This window comes from Carlito syrichta, unplaced genomic scaffold (genome assembly GCF_000164805.1).
Source record: "Carlito syrichta isolate Samal-C Ts95f unplaced genomic scaffold, Tarsius_syrichta-2.0.1 Scaffold303572, whole genome shotgun sequence".
Classification (NCBI taxonomy): Eukaryota; Metazoa; Chordata; class Mammalia; order Primates; family Tarsiidae; genus Carlito; species Carlito syrichta.
The window spans coordinates 157732-173927 of NW_007247668.1; the positions used below are offsets into that span (position 1 = coordinate 157732).

Genomic DNA, 16196 nt, shown 5'->3' on the forward strand with positions numbered 1-16196 from the left:
CAGAAAGGTTTACTAGTTAATGTAGTACAGTTGTAGTGCACTGCATGACTTGCCTTTCCTTCTGTAGCAAGGATCCTCATTTTAAACTGAACTTTGTGGCTCCCCCTCCCTTTTTTTTTTTTTTTTTTTTGCTGCCCTATCCCCATTCATTCCTAACAAGAGTCTTTAGTCAGAACTCAAAAGAAGGTAGCCACATTATATTGGTAGTCCCATATAAGGTGCTATCTTCTAAGTGAAATATATATATACTTTTAGAGTGCTTAAAGTGCTGAAATAGGACTGGTTTTCTAAGAATAATGAAGAAAACTTCCTTGGGATGTCAATGAAGAAAGATAATTTTATTATTGATAGCTAAGGAGGTAAATGTATTACTAGCTACAAACCAGCACAGGCTTTGTCTGCTGGTGATGATGATTGTACTATGGCAGTGGTATATAGGATGTGCATGAAAACTCTGGAGAGCTACCTGTTAGTCTGCCCCACCTCTGTTAGGTTACTTGGTTAATCATGGCTTAAACCTGTAACCTATATTTCATTAACTTAGTAAATGCTTCTCCTCCCCTCCTCCCTCCCTCCTCACTCCCACCCTTCTTCCTTCTTTCTTTCTTTCCTTTCTTTCATTGCACATTGTCACCCAGGCTGGAGTGCAGTGGCACGATCGATCACAGCTCACCATAGCCTTGACCTCCTGGGTTCAGTCAGTCCTTCTGCCTCAGCCTCCTGAGTAGCTAGAACTATAGGCACATACCACCACACCCAGTTATTATTATTTTTTTGTTGTTGTAAATACGATGTCTGGCTATGTTGCCTAGGCTGGTCTCGAACTCCTGGGCTCAAAGCAATCCTCCTGTCTAGGCTTCCCAAAGTGCTGGGATTCAGGAATAAACCACCATACCCAGCCCATGCTGTTTCATCTGATTGTCTTATTACAGCCCAAGTGACTTTCTTTTGTTAAATAAAACGGTGAGTTAAATGGCTTTTAAAGAATAAAGCAAGCAAAATAAAAAGGCTTAATGCAGTCCATAAAGTGTGCACTATTGTTCTGTCTACTCAGAACAGAGGCCTTCTAGAGTAGTGTACCACCTAAGGAAATTTTCTTGGCAGAAATCTCAAGCTTTATGTACAGAATAGAAATCCATGACTTTCTTATAATTAAAAACACTTGTGCATTTTAACTTGTAACCCCTATAAATGTTTATCTTGTTTTAAGAGTTAGACACACAAATATGTTAAGACTTGTTTGATGGTAGCCAGAGATACCAGTTATCTTAGTTCACCTCTGAAACCTGGAGACAAAAATTACATTCCTATGCCCTAACTTTCTGAAGTAATGACATAAGGTATAATGTCATTACTTTTCAGCTAATTCATGGAATTTCAAGAAAATGATATTTCAGTTTTATCATTACAGGAATGTGGTGATTTTTCTTTCCTTGCATTCAGAAGTATAAAATTGGGCATATGATTGTGGAGTCCATGGACATTTTTTCCCTGCTGCTGAGCTCTGGGTTTTGTTCGGGGGCCCTAAGAACTCTGTGAGCAGTGTTGAATCCAATGACAGAGAAAAACTTCATGCTATTTTTACCTGTACCTTTTAATTCCCATGTCTTCTGCTGTGAAAAATCTATTTTCTTAGCCCTGTGATTCTATTGCCTATGGAGGAGGATTAAAGACTTGGGAAATGCCCCCATTTCTCATTCACAATAATTTTACAGTTTATGAATTGATAATATCAGAGGTTAATGAAAAATAACTGTGTCAGCAATACCAAGAACTATCATAGGATTGCATACTTTAGGCATCATCATTGAGCTGCTTCATTTTGTACATGAAGAAAATATTTACAAAGCAGTCAACCTAATATTTTATTGCCTTGAAGACTTTCCTTTTCAGAGTTTTCCCCAGGTGCAATTTTATTCATTTCTGAATTATTAACATGCAAAAACAAATATTCTTAAAAGTATATGTGTGGTAGGTGGTGGGGAAAGGCTGGAACTTAGTTTACATTTTTTTTGCAGGGCTAAAATATGTGAAAATTAACATCTAGAATCATGGTTTTTAAATGAGAAAAACTTCCGTATATATTAGAGTATACATATTTGTCAAAGGAAAATATGCATCTATTTTAAAACCAATTTAAGAAAAATTTAAATATGAAAGTTGATGTAAAAGTATTTGACCACATGCCATAAGGATGGTAGCATCTTTCTTTGTCTTGATGCCCTTCCATTGGCATTTCTTAGAATTATAAAAAAAATCTTGGAATAGCTGTCTGTACTCATTCCTTTAAACCGGGAAAGAAAATCATTATGGCAATGCTATATTTTTGAGCAAATATGAGTTTACCACTTGAGGCAATAATTTGTTTGAATTTGGCTTCTTATGTTCATAAAGAATTTATTTCAGATCATGTTATTAAGGTGCTGAATTTACCTGTTTTTTTTTCCTCTTTTATTGTTTCCCTCTGATGTGGCTGCTGTGTTGACAACCCTCTGTATCTCTGCTGCGGATTTTTTTTCCATCATTAAGAAAACCTCCCAAGGTAAGCATAATATGGAATGTAGCATGTACGTTGGCTTAGTGTGCAAAAATCCAGGATTTAACTCATCACAATAACCCATGTAGAACATCTGTCACCTTGAGAAGAAAAAAATCCCAGCATTCTAATTTAAAACTCAAGCCATGAACAATGTTGGGAATAATATAAATTAGAACTTTACATGTACTAAATACTTTTACACATTATATCATTCTGAGGATGAATGCTCTGATCATTTGAGCAAACCTGTCATGATACTGTTTCTGTTTTGTTGATGATGAAATGAGATTCAGAGAGATGACAGCACATCCTATCTCACAAACTGAGTGAATGGAAGAACTAGGACTGGACAGCATCACCACCCTAGAATGTGGAAGAACAAAAATGGTAACTTTTAAACAATGAAAGTATGGTAACTGTGATTACTGATTGGACAAACTATCTTTTTATGTGCCAACTAACAATAGTTGATCTTGGAAAAGTTCTCCACACTTATATATGGAGATCCAACCTTCCACCAACTTTGTATACTTACTCCAGTAGAGTTCCTAGCCCATCACAGTGTCCACTAGCTAGGGTTGTCCACCACTGCTCTGGCCATCGTTTGATGGTATATTTACCAGTGAGAAGCCCAAAAAGTTAGAGAATAGATCAAGGGAGGAAGAGGGAGGAAATGAGAAGGGATCTGAATGACCAGCCTATGAATAATTGAAGGTTGATTTTGTTACCAGCGAGCATTTTATTGAGTATCAGAGGGACACTTAGCACCAAAAGGAATGAGAAATTTGACCAATGAAACTGATTACAGCTATGGTTCCTGAGATGGGATTACAACAGTCAATACCTACACACTCTGTATAGTCAGAATTGAAGATGTGTTGGGTAAGGGCATGGAATCCAGAGTAGATAAAACTTATAAAGTCTAGCAATTAAATTCATGAATTTACCCTAGAAAAAGTGCTGCATACCTCATTGCTAAATATCACTGCAGTCACCTTTGAAATACATTCCTTGGGAAACTATGCACTGATGCCAGCATCTAGTTCACCTGTCAAAGCAATTTTGGAACTCTTTTTCTGGAATGGCCATCAGAACTGTCATCATATTACCCTTGGTGCCCTGAATGTCATCAAAATATCTTCCTTTCAATATTTCCTTTACCTTCAGGTAAAGAAAAAACTCACTGGGGCCAGATCAGGTATGTGGGGAGGGTATTCTAATGCAGTTATATGTTTACTGGTTAAAAACTCCCTCACAGACAGTGCTGTGTGAGCTGGTGCATTGTGTGTGACATAGAGCTCCTTCAGGACCATTTCTGCACACATCTTTCTCATGCCAAGATTTTCAGTTAAGATTTTCTGACTGTTTCTCTATTGATATTTATTTGATCTATTATGCTTCTCACAGCCAACAATTTTGATACACAGTCCAACAAATTTTTGCAGTATTTTAGTCTATTCTGCTCGTTACTGGTCATCCTGATCTCTCTTCATCAGTGATGCTTTCTCTCCCCTCAGAAAAATGTTTAATCCATCTGTACACTGCCATTTTCTTCATGGCATTAGCCTCATAAACTTGGACTAACATGTCCCTGATTTCACTTCCACTCTTGCCAAGTTTAACAAGAAATTTAATGTTCATTGCTCTAATTCAAGTTCCAACATTCTTGCAACAGCACCCAAAAACATGCAGCAACAATAATGGACGCCGCTCAGCGAGACACCACCACATGTTGACATGAATACAGCTGTGAAACACCAATATACTAAGGTTATGAAACCTTACCGAGTTGTTTGTGTGATGCTACCAATGTAAGCACATGGGAGAAAGTTTGCGAGCTGAGTTGTCAGACTTCGTACTTTCCCAGGGTTATGAAGAAACTGATTTTCTATAATCCAATATAGAAACCCACTAAAATGATGTTTCATTCTTTTTATTTATTAAAAGTATCATAGGTATTGTCCTTGGCACTAAGAGGTTCAACTCTAGCAAGGAAGGCATGCATTGGACAAATAATATGAGATCTGTTTAGAAAGAAGAAATATATAAGGTTAGAGAAGTGAAGGCAGTAGAGCTTCCTGGCCAAATCTAAGGGATCAAAAGATTCTCCCCAAGCATTCGTTGATGTGGATATAATCCATAAAATGTACAACCTAAAAAATGTCTTTGTCATGAGAAGGTATGAGTGCTGTTTATCTAGCTCTTCCTTCCATGCTGCTCGTTCCTAGAAATTTCAGAACAGACTGTCAGTCTTTTATATATTTAATTATTTCCCTGCAGAACAAGGTAGTGATATACTGAGCAATTCATTCCACATATGGCTAGTTAGTAAAGGAAAAGCACTGAAATTAAAAAGAGACACAAAAATATTTTAAAAGTCACTACTGTTTTATATACAAGAATGTTCTGGATACTTTCTAGCTAGTGTATATAGTCTGATGGTTCCCCACCTTGGTTTTGCTAGGTATCCTATTGATAGTTTCTAAGAAGTGACATTAAATATTCAAACTAATGCAAAATTGTCACATTAAAAAATATATAGGCTATAAGGCACATCTGGAAAGCATAAAGAAGCATAAATATCACCTTGAGAGAGAAAATCAGTGGCACAATAAAATCAAATTTAAAAAGACACTAAGTAGATACAGGTCTTTCCTTGTAGAAACTGTAAATGTTGAAAGAAAATGGGAAAGGGAAAGGTGCTTTTAATGATGATTATACAAAAATGAAATTGTATTTACTTAAAACAATGAGATTTTCCAAAATCAACCGAATGTTCTACAATTTAATTCAATTCTGGCACTAACTACTCAGAGTTAGCACAGATCCTACAGGCTAAGGGCTCAGTCCCACAAGACTGCCTCTGCTTTAGATGCCAGTCCCAAGTCCCAGGTTGCCTACCTATATTCCCGACCTAATGGCTAGAAATAGAGTTCCCATGACCCTCTCCTCAGGTTCAGTGACTTGCTAGAATCACTCACAGAACTTAGGCAAGCCCTTTATTTAACCTTGCCAGTTTATTATAAAGGATATGACTCAGAAAGAGTCAGATGGAAGCAACATATAGAACAAAGTATGTAGAGACTCAGCATGGAGCCTATGTGCCCTTTCTGAGTGTACTTCTAGTAGTACCTCAGTGTGTTCACCAGCCCAGAAGCTCCCTGGGTGTCTTCCTCTCATTGTAACTAGTTTTGAGGATGAGGTTTCTGTCTTAGAGTTATTGCAAATCTATGTAAAAGTGGGAATTGCCTGTTAGCTTAATCACCTTCTGATTTACGTTGGATTTTGGAAGAAGGTAGTACAGAAGGAGAAGACACATGTGTGAGAATCACTGCTTTATTATGCCATATGCACACTCGTACAGAGAAGTATCTTTACTCACAGCAGAAGTAGAAACATTTAGGGTGGGAGGAAAGTTCTTACTCTTTTTTACTATCTTCTTCTCTCCTTCTTCCTCTTTTTTTTTTTTTTTTTTTTTTGTTAGAGGGTTTTGCTCTATCATCCAGGCTGGAGTGCAGTATTGTGATCATAGCTCACTGCAACCTTAGACTCCTGGAATCAAGCAATCCTCCTTCTGAGTAGCTGGGACTACAGGCATGAGCCACAGTGCCTGGCTTGTATGTCAGTATTTATTGAGCATCTTCCATGTCCCAAGCTAGCACTGGAAAGCTTGAAGAGATTTTTGGACTTAGACCATTTAAACTCTCTTATTTAAGACCAGAGAGATTGATGCTTAACCTAGGAATTTGTCAAGACTATCCATTATGAGAGTTTGATTCCAGTCTAGGTTTCTGATTGCCAGTTGGATACAGTGTGGTAAACAGTTGGCCAGCTCTCTGTGGGTTTCACATCCTGGGATTCAGTCAACTTCCTATCAAAAATATTCAGGAAAAATAGCAATATAGCAATTAAAGACACCAATTTTAAAACAATACAGTGTAACAACTATTTACATAGCACTTCTACTGTATTAAATATTATTCGTGATCTAGAGATAATTTAAAGTATATGGGTCTGGACGTAGTTGCTCAAATCTGTAATCCCAGCACTTTGGGTGGCTGAGGCGAGGGGATTACCTAAGCCCCGGGGAGACCAGCCTGAGAAACTTGGCAAGACCTTATCTCTACAATAAATTTTAAAAAAAAATTTAGCTGGGTGTGGCAGAGCCTAGCAGGTAGAGGTTTCTGTGACTGTGTCACTGTGTTCCAACCTAGGCGACAGAGTGAGATTCCAACTCAATAGTAATAGTAGTAGTAATAGTAATAATAATAGTAATAATAGTAAAGTATATGGGAGGATATGCATAGGTTATGTGGAAATACTCTGCCATCTCATATAAATGACTTGAATATTAAAGGATTTGAGTATCCACAGGGGTTCATAGAACCAATCTTTCAAGGATATTGAGGGACAGCTGTAATTTCTGTAGTACCACATGATTGCAAAGGGGTTATTCTATTTGTTGGGGTTTTATGTGACAAGATAGGAAGAAAAAGTAAGAAGAAAGAGTTTTGGGGAAAATGTAAATAACTGCAAAATAGCTTTGTTTAGGATTATATCCTTCTTTACTCAATTAGCTCATTTTTTTTTTTTTTTTTTTGAGCTAGAGTCTCACTCTGTCGCTCAGACTGGAGTACAGTGGCCGCTCTCGGCCACCGCAGCCTCGACCTGCTGGGCTCTGGCGATCCTTCCGCCTCTGCCTTCCAAATAGCTGGAACTACAGGCACGCGCTATCATGCCCGGCTAATTTTGCATTTATTGTAGAGATGAGGTCTCGCCAAGTTGCCCAGGCAGGTCTGAAACATGCGGGCTCAGGCAATCCACTCACCTCGGCCTCCCAAATCCTGCTGGGATTGCAGGCTGAGCCACTGAGCCTGGCCGATTAGCTCATTTATAACTCATGGTTTTTATGTTAATTCTTATAATTTAGTGTGTGATTATATATATCACTTAAATAATGTGATCTTGTGAATTAAATTCACTTTTTAAAAATGGTATTTATTCATAAGTGAGGTTAGGAATTACTGAAATTCAAGGTGTTTTATTCTACTTCTAAGTAAATGAATTTGTTGACAAAATCATGAACTGGAGAAATTGACTACATTATAGCAGAAAAAAGCCATGACTTTTTTTTTTTTTTTTGAGTCAGAGTCTCACTCTGTTATCCAGGCTGGAGTGCAGTGGCACACTCACAGCCACCACAGCCTCAACCTACTGAGTTCAGGCGATCCTTCCACCTCGGCCTTCCAAGTAGCTAGAACTACAGGTGCATACTACCACACCTGGCTAATTTTTTGATTTATTGTAGAGATGAGGTCTCTTGCCAAATTGCTTAGGCTGGTCTTGAACCTGTGGACTCAGGCAATCCTCTCACCTCAGCTTCCTAAAGTGCTGGGATTATAGGCATGAACCACTGCACCCAGCCAAAAAAAATCTGTTATTTTTGAAGGCCAAATCCTTTAAAGACGCTCACCAATATATACCCAAAACCTGGTTTTACAAAAATTGCTGAGAAAAAAAGAAAGGGAGATCCTTATTGTGTATAGTTTATCACCTGAAGTGTGGGATTTTTTAAATTTTTTTTTTTGAGTTGGGAGTAGACTGCAATGGCAAGATCACAGCTCACTGCAACCTGGACCTCCTGGTCTTCGCCGTTTCTTCCATCTCAGCCACATGAGTGGCTGTGACTACAGATGTGTGCCACTATGCTTGGCTAATTTTTAAAAACATTTATTTATTTATTTATTTACTTATGTACTTACTTAGCTTTGCACAGTGGCAGTATCGTAGCCAATGAAATTTATCTGAGGCATGGTTATTGCTAATTGAAAACTTTTCTCAACACCCTGCCATGATGACTTGCAATTTATTTATTTATTCATTTATTTTAATAACTTCAGGGGCTATAAATAGTTTTTGGTCTGGACTTTAAGTGTACCCACCACCCCCACTTGTGCACATTGTACCCGATAGGTGATTTTTTTGGTCCTTCCATCGCTTCCCAACCTCCCCCTTCTGAGTCTCCAGTGTTCTCTATGTCTTTACAGATCCTTAGTTTAGCTCCCATTTATAAGTGAGTACAGCAGTGTTTTGTTTTCTGTTTCTGTTCCTGAGTTAGTTGACTTAGAATAATGTTCTCCATTTCCATCCAAGTTGTCGCAAAAGACATTATTTCATTCTTTTTGATAGCTGAATACTCTCCATAGTGTGTGTGTGTGTGTGTGTGTGTGTGTGTGTGTGTGTGTGTGTGTGTATGTTTGTGTGTGTCACATTTTCATTACCCACTGGTTGGTTGATGGGCATTTAGGTTAATTTCACATCTTTGCAATTATGAATTGTAATGCAATGAACATGAGGGCACAGGTGTCTTTTTTATATAACAAGATCTCACTGTGCTGTCCAGACTGTTCTTAAACTCCTGGACTCAAGTGATTATCCTGCCTTGGCCTCCCAATGTGCTGGAATGAAAGGCGTGAACCACCATCCCTGGCCTCAAGTGCAGGTTTTATTCTGTCTGGTTTCAAAATTTGTAACTGCCATCATCTTCTGTTGCCTTTGCCATTTTCCTGCTATGGATTTCTGAAAACTAATTATTTGGCCTCCAATGAAATGAGTTCTGTACCTTCACTGTCCAGTACATTTGGCCACTTGTGGCTTGTGAGACTGTGATATGTGGCTCTTGTGACTTGAGATGTGTTGAAAGGGTAAAATACACCCAAAGTTTCAAAGACTTAGTACAAGAAAAAAAAAAAAAGAAAGATAAATATTTTTGATGTGTTGGGTTAAGTAAAATATATTATTAAAATTGTCTTTTTTACTTTTTGAACGTGTCTGTGAAAACATTTTACATTACATATGTGACTCACATTATATTCCTATTGGACAGCTGTTTTAGATCAAACACATGGCTGAGTACAGAACATCTTTTGAGCATTCTTCATCATCCTTCCTAAGGCTTTTGCTTGTTTCCTTATGCAGTTAAATACAGCAGCCCTACCATCATCCTATACACTTCTAAGAGTGTTGCAGCTGTATGAACTCAGTGACAGCATAACCTTCTCGTGGTGCATTTTTTTCTACAAATTGTTTTTACTTATCCATTCAAATTTCATTATTTATGCAAACATTAAGTGAGAACTTTTTGTGAAAAGTATTGTGTGAAGAGTTTGGGGGGGTCAAAAGATTAAACTAGTGGTTTCTGTTTTCTAGAAGTCATAATGTGATGAGGAAGAGTAAACATATACTGTAATCTAAGTAATAGAAAAATAGATTATAATAAGCATCATCATTCACTACTTCAGTACTTGTGGAGGAAGAAAGGCTTCATAGTTTTACATGCAGCTTCAGAAGGGCTTTCAAGTATGGGTAATATTTCAAAGGACCGAAATTTAGGATAAGAATCAAGATGTAAGGAAGACAAACAACATAATTGATGTGTTAGAAAGTAATGTATAGCACGCTGGTTTAGAGTGTAGAATACATGAAAGGAAGTTCTATATTAAAAAACTGGGAAAGTATGTAGCTTAGAGAGGCTTGGGAGTCTGATCTCCATCTTGTAGGCTATGAAGATCATTTGGGACCTTTGGGTAAAAGTTACATGATGGGAACTATACACGCAAGAAATTCATCTGGCTGCAGGATAGATGATAATTGGTGGGTGTAGAACATAGGGTGGATAATACTCTAGGGTTTATCCTATAGTAACTTCTTCTTGTGTTAGTCTGCTGTGCTAGGTGATGCAGTAGTAATGACCTTAAATATTCATGACTTTAAACAACAAAAATTTGTCTGAAGTTATGTGTCAATCTGGGCTGCAGATTGAAGAACAGCCCCTATCTAGGACTTGGTGATACTGTGACGGGGGAGGGGGGGGAGAAGAAAGAGAACCATGCAGTGGCCTCTTAAAGCTGTTATCCTGAACTGGCACATATCACTTTGTTCTCAATTTAATTGGCCAAAACAAGTCACATGGCCAAGCTTGACATCATTAGGGCCAGTAATTATATTCCTCCTACTAAAGGCACTGTGAGTCATGTGGCAATAGGCCAGGAGGTATAATCCTCTTACCAGGAGGGCAGCGAGTCATTTGGAACAGTAATACCATACACGACACTTGGTCATTCCATTCTAAATCACATTTGTAAAAATTTCTCATGGCTTTTAATTTTTTTTAACAGCAACATCAAAAAAATCCTCAGAAACATAGCACAGCATATTTCTATCTTGGAATTTCTGCAGGCTGTATTCCTCTCCCTTTCCTTCTCCTTTGCTATGTTCAGAATCTGTTTCCAATGTCACTCTGTGTCTTTAGATGCCTACAAACTATGCAGCTGGCACAGTACCAGGTTACATGAGTGTAAGCCCCAAGAGAAAAAGATATCGATTGCCCTTGTCTCTCAGCATTGAACAGTGAATGCCTTCTGGACCAGGGAGAGTCTCTTGAATCCTACCCAGCCTGGGTCAACCCCAGCAGAGTGAAATTGCCAGCCCCTTCCAGTGTGAAAATGTTTGCAGCCCTTGGACTACCTCAAGTTCTTTAGGCTCAGGGCCTGTGTAGTCAGCCTGGCTTTCTGCTCTTGGTGACCGGACGTACTTGGCATGGCCCAGCTGAGGGTGATAGGCATATGAAGTGAGGTTTTGGTCTGGGTGTTCTGACCCAGACCCAGAGGTTGCTGGGGGTAGGTGATGTCTGTGTTACTCAAATTTAATCTCTGTGTGCTTTTTTCCTTTTTTTAGGAACAATAATAATCATTATCAGAGATAGCAGATAGGGTCATATAGTACATGCTTAGATATTTGCAGCCTATCTTTTGGACTGTTTTTGTTGAAGAAGAAATATTCTGTGTTTGAACGTATTTACATTACCTTTGAAGGTGCTATTGAAGAAGTTATTTGGGTGACTAGGTTTTTTGAGAAGTGATCAGGACATGAAAAAACCAGGAATACTACAGATTGTGCATTTGTGACACTCTCATCCCCACGCCTCAGTAACTCGTGAAGCAGATTTTTGAAAATGAATGATAAAAGATTAAACATGAAATCAGTAGTGTATTTGGAAGAGTTAGAATTGAGTTAGTACTTTGTTGCTTGTGCACCACTAGTTTATATTTCTATAGTGTTAAATGGAAGCTCTGTGCTATTATAATATTGGTGTGGGTTTTGAGAAGACTGCTTCCTGTTTTCAAATTTATTTATTAAATAAATGTGAGCATGAATTCATTCCTTAAAGAGTCACTTTCTCCATGCACCCTTAGAAATTTGAACTGCATTGCAAAGTTGTACTTTCCACAGATAGTCGCTTCTTAGAACAGATGTAAAATCCTTGAGATTATGGATAGTGCCTTTTTTCTTGTAGATGTGCAACAGATGTTATTGGCTTTAAATGTTTAAGATGCTTTGACATCTTCACAGTCAGGCAGTGTTGACTGTGTAATCCAAGACATTTGTTTGGTATATATAAAGGAAATGATTAATTACATTGCAAAAAAGACAGCAATTACTTGACACTGTTTTAATGGGAAGGTAAGTCTGTCAATAGAGCCTCACCAGTAATAAGGACAATGGTTCTGATGTGTTTTCTTTCTGCTTAGTAGCAGAAATCTTCAAACACAGGCTGAAATTCATGCTGGCAGAACTGCTTTTGCAAAAGCAGCAGTGGAGACAGTTCCCTGATCACACAGGATCTCAGTGTTAGGGTTTCCTTTCTATTTCAGTCCAGCTTTTCTAAGATGAATAAAGGTTAACTCTGACATTTTTTTAAACAAAATGATTCTTCACATCTCTGATATTAGAAGAAAGAGACAAAAAAAGAGAAAGGTGTTGAAATTTGGCATTAAAAGGAAAATTTCAACATGAAATGAAATATAGTACTTTTTGGGGGGGTGATATGACTCATAACATGGTGTGATGAAATGTGAAAAATTTGAAGTCTCTTTTATATTAATTGTCATCTTCCAAATAAACACATTTGAATAGGAATCACAGAACAAGGTATTGCAATCTAGTGTTCCTAAAACTGGAGAAATGGGGATTTGCAGAGAGATCTTGGGCTCAGTTTTCAAAACAGATAGACACAGAATAGGCTGTTAATGACAGCTGGGTCTGCAGATGTGAACAGTGGCTTAATTGTACAAGAGGACGAGGACAGTATAGAGGAAAAGACATACTCCCCTATACAAAAGCATGTCTATATAGAGCACACTTTTTCCCCCAAGAGAAGCCCTTTAGATGTTGGATTTGAGAGGTAGGAAGTAGTGTGTTTTGCATTGATTTTTTTGACACAGAGCCAAACAGTCTGTAGCAACTCCTCCACTTACAGTCTTTTCTGCCTTTTTACTTCTCTCTCTGTTTATTTCAGCAAATACTGAGCATCTATCTACTATGTGCTGTGTCTATAGAGAATAAAGAAATGAGTGAGCATAGGCCCTGGCTCAGAAAATCTCCTAGCTTGGTGAGAATATAAAGCATTTGGGTTGGTGCCTGGTAAACACTACAAGTGGTAGCTGTGTTATTAACAGAGGAGAGAAGCCCATCAGTAGCTAATACTGATAACAAGGGCTGCCGTATACTGATTTATACTGTGTGCCAATCGTTATATTTGTAGGTATTCTGCTTAGGTTACCACAGTCCTGACTAAATGTAAAATGTACTATTATTTAGGTAGATGAGTATTATGGGGAGGCTGTTGGTATGTATTGGGGGGGGATCTGTTGGCTAAGGCAGCACAGAGAAGGGAGTGATTACAGAGAGGAAATCAAGGAAGCATTAGATTAGGTGACATTTGGGCAGGTCTGAAGAATGAGTGGTAGTTCACTGGGCAGGGAGGTGAGGTGAGGAGGAGAGATTACAGGAAAGAGCGTTTCCCTTATAGTTCTATATTCCCTCCTCCACCTCCTTTTTTATTCTTTTCTTTTCTTTTCTTTTAAGTGGAAGTTCTAGGTTGTCCAGACTGGAGTACAGTGGCTATTTACAGGCATGATCACTGCACACTACAGCCTTGAACTCCTGGGTTCAAGCAATCCTTCTTCTCAGCCTCTCGAGTATGGGGAACTACAGGCATATGCCACCACACCTGGCTCTCCCTTCTCTTTTTTTTTTTCCTGGATATACTACTACGTTCAATACATCCAGAGGGTTTCCTGGTCATTGATGGAAGCACTCAGAACTGAGGAGGCAGCTGACCGTTGACATAACATACAGATGAGTAGGATTATGTGCTCCTGTCGTTTTGAGAAAAGAGTGGGAATTCAGTAGACACAAATAATGTCTATAGAGTGCCAAAGTACTGTTGTGGTGCTGTTTTACTGGCTGAACTACTTGAAGCACTATTTTAAGCAGCCATCATTCACGAAATCACAGATTTGCAAGATCTTTTTTTCTTTTTTTTTTTTTTGAGCTGGAGTCTCACTCTGTTGCCCAGACTGGAGTGCAGTGGCCACTCCTGGCCACCTCAGCCTCAACCTGCTGGGCTCCGGCGATCCTTCTGCCTCAGCCTTCCACATAGCTGGAACTACAGGCTCACGCTACCATGCCCGGCTAATTTTTTTTTTTTAACTTGTAGAGATGAGGTCTTGCCAAGTTGCCCAGGCGGGTCTCGAACCCGCAGGCTCAGGCAATCCACTCACCTCAGCCTCCCAAAGGAGCGAGATTACAGGCTGAACCACTGAGCCTGGCGAAGATCTTTTAATTAAGAGATAATTCACCAGAAAGTTGCTTTAAAACATAAATTTTCAGAGTAATTTTGCTTGGTAATGAAAACATTAGGAACACCAAGACTTTGTCATCTAAGAATTAGTAATGTAGCAGAACAAAGGGAATCACACATGAACAGATGTTTTTATATACATACACACAGTCCAATTCAGCTAGTATAGAATTCATAGTAATGAAAAGGGGTATCCTTAAAGGTTTTATAAGGAAGTGACATATGAGATGACATTGGAAGACTTTAATAAAGAGGAATTAAAAGAGGATAGACTTTGACTCACTTTGCAAAAATCTGATGTATATGCTCAGAAATATTTTTTGCATAAAATTAAATTCGCTTAACATAATAAGTATTAGAGTAATCACTTTCTGCCTGGGGAGAGGATCTGAGAGGTATTTAAATATTTTGAAAAGATGTGCATTTTTTTAAAGGATAATTGTCTTATGTTTTGTCTTTTTAACTGAACTCTAAACAATTAGAGGACATAAAACATGCCTAATACATATCTGAGTTCCCTACAGCACCTAAAACTGAGAAAATTGTCAAGTGGGTATTATTTGAGTACTTCTAGTTTAAACATTGTACAGTTGGAGACCATATTAGTGAAAACACAGAACTAGAAAGAATAAATAAAAGGATACAGAGGTAATACAATTGAAAGTACTTTCACATTTGGCTTATATGGATCAGAAGAATGATTACAGGTTACATTTGTTAAAACATTGTTGCCTTCTGGTTCTCCAAAGACCATAGAAGATACTTCTTTCATTCTTCTACTTTTTTTTTTTTTTTTTAAACTGTAAATTGAATTTTGCTGAAATGCCATCAGAGATAGAACTTTCAGATAAGAGTGACGTTTAACTGTGCTGCATCCTGCTCATATGTCCTGGAACTCCATTACCTCAGGATACAAATCTCTCAACACATTTGCCTTATTAAAAACAGCATTAGTAACTTTACTAGATGTTCAGTGGTTCACAAAAATGCAAAGCTAATGTTTTTAAGAGACTGATGAAGGTGGAGCAGATGTTCAGCAAGCTGTGGGGAATTAAATGCTGGTATGAGTATTGCAAGAGGCAAACTAAGAGGAAGGAGTGGGATTCTGAGAAGGTGGAGTCATGTTTTGTTGAAAAAAATGAAAACAATGACTTTTAGATTTTAAAAATGACTAGAGAACATCAGTACTTTTGGTTCTTTTTCTAGTTGAAAAGCTATGAATGCCTTTACCAAAAAAAAAAAAAAAAAAAATTCTCACAATATTGGTTGGCATTGATAAAATATGAAACTTATACTTGGTTTCCATTTTATTTTTTTACTCAGTTGTTTCACTAAGAAGCCCTGTCTTCCTCACTCCAGCTATGATACTAGTGACTTCACAATGAATAGATAAAACAAGCAGTTAGGAATTATAATGAAATGTGCTAGAAGTCTTAAAGAAGAGATTTTCTTTTTGTTCCAAGTGGTCAGTTTCCAAGGAATAATTCTAAAGAAACTGGCTTTCTCCCTTTTGAAATGTCAGTGGATTTTATATTGGAAAATCAAAACTACTGTAAAACCTAAGAAAATCATGTTTCCTTTTGTAGCAAATCTTGTGTTATTCAATTATAATTACATTTTGGCCATGAAAAGAAGGATATTCGTTTGTAAATAGAGCTTGCAAGGGAAATGGGCTACCTGTGACAAAGATATTAGACAAAGATATTTGTTTTAAACACCTTTAAAACCGCTTTAGTAGCAGTCACAACAAGTAATATTTCTAGTGACACAGCCAACCAAGTAATTATTCTCATTTCTTTGCAAATAACAAATTGTGCATGATGTGGCTGTGGCTTGTTTATCCACCTAAACCATGGAATAACGGTGCTGAAGGGGACCCCACTGCTCATCTAGTGACCAAATCCATATTTGACCATTGAAGGCTGATCCCAAGACATGCACCTGAAAGTAGTG

The 16196-nt window shown here is 37.9% G+C and overlaps 1 protein-coding gene across 1 annotated transcript in view; it reads left to right on the top strand.

The window, feature by feature from the left end:
* Positions 1 to 16196, top strand: part of KIF13A (kinesin family member 13A) — a gene marked incomplete at its 5' end in the record, with an annotated part of 226880 nt that overhangs the window by 85091 nt on the left and 125593 nt on the right. The window contains one exon of the mRNA XM_021712662.1: positions 2530 to 2542. Within this exon, the coding sequence (XP_021568337.1) occupies positions 2530 to 2542 (13 nt within the window). The remainder of the gene's footprint in view (positions 1 to 2529; positions 2543 to 16196) is intronic.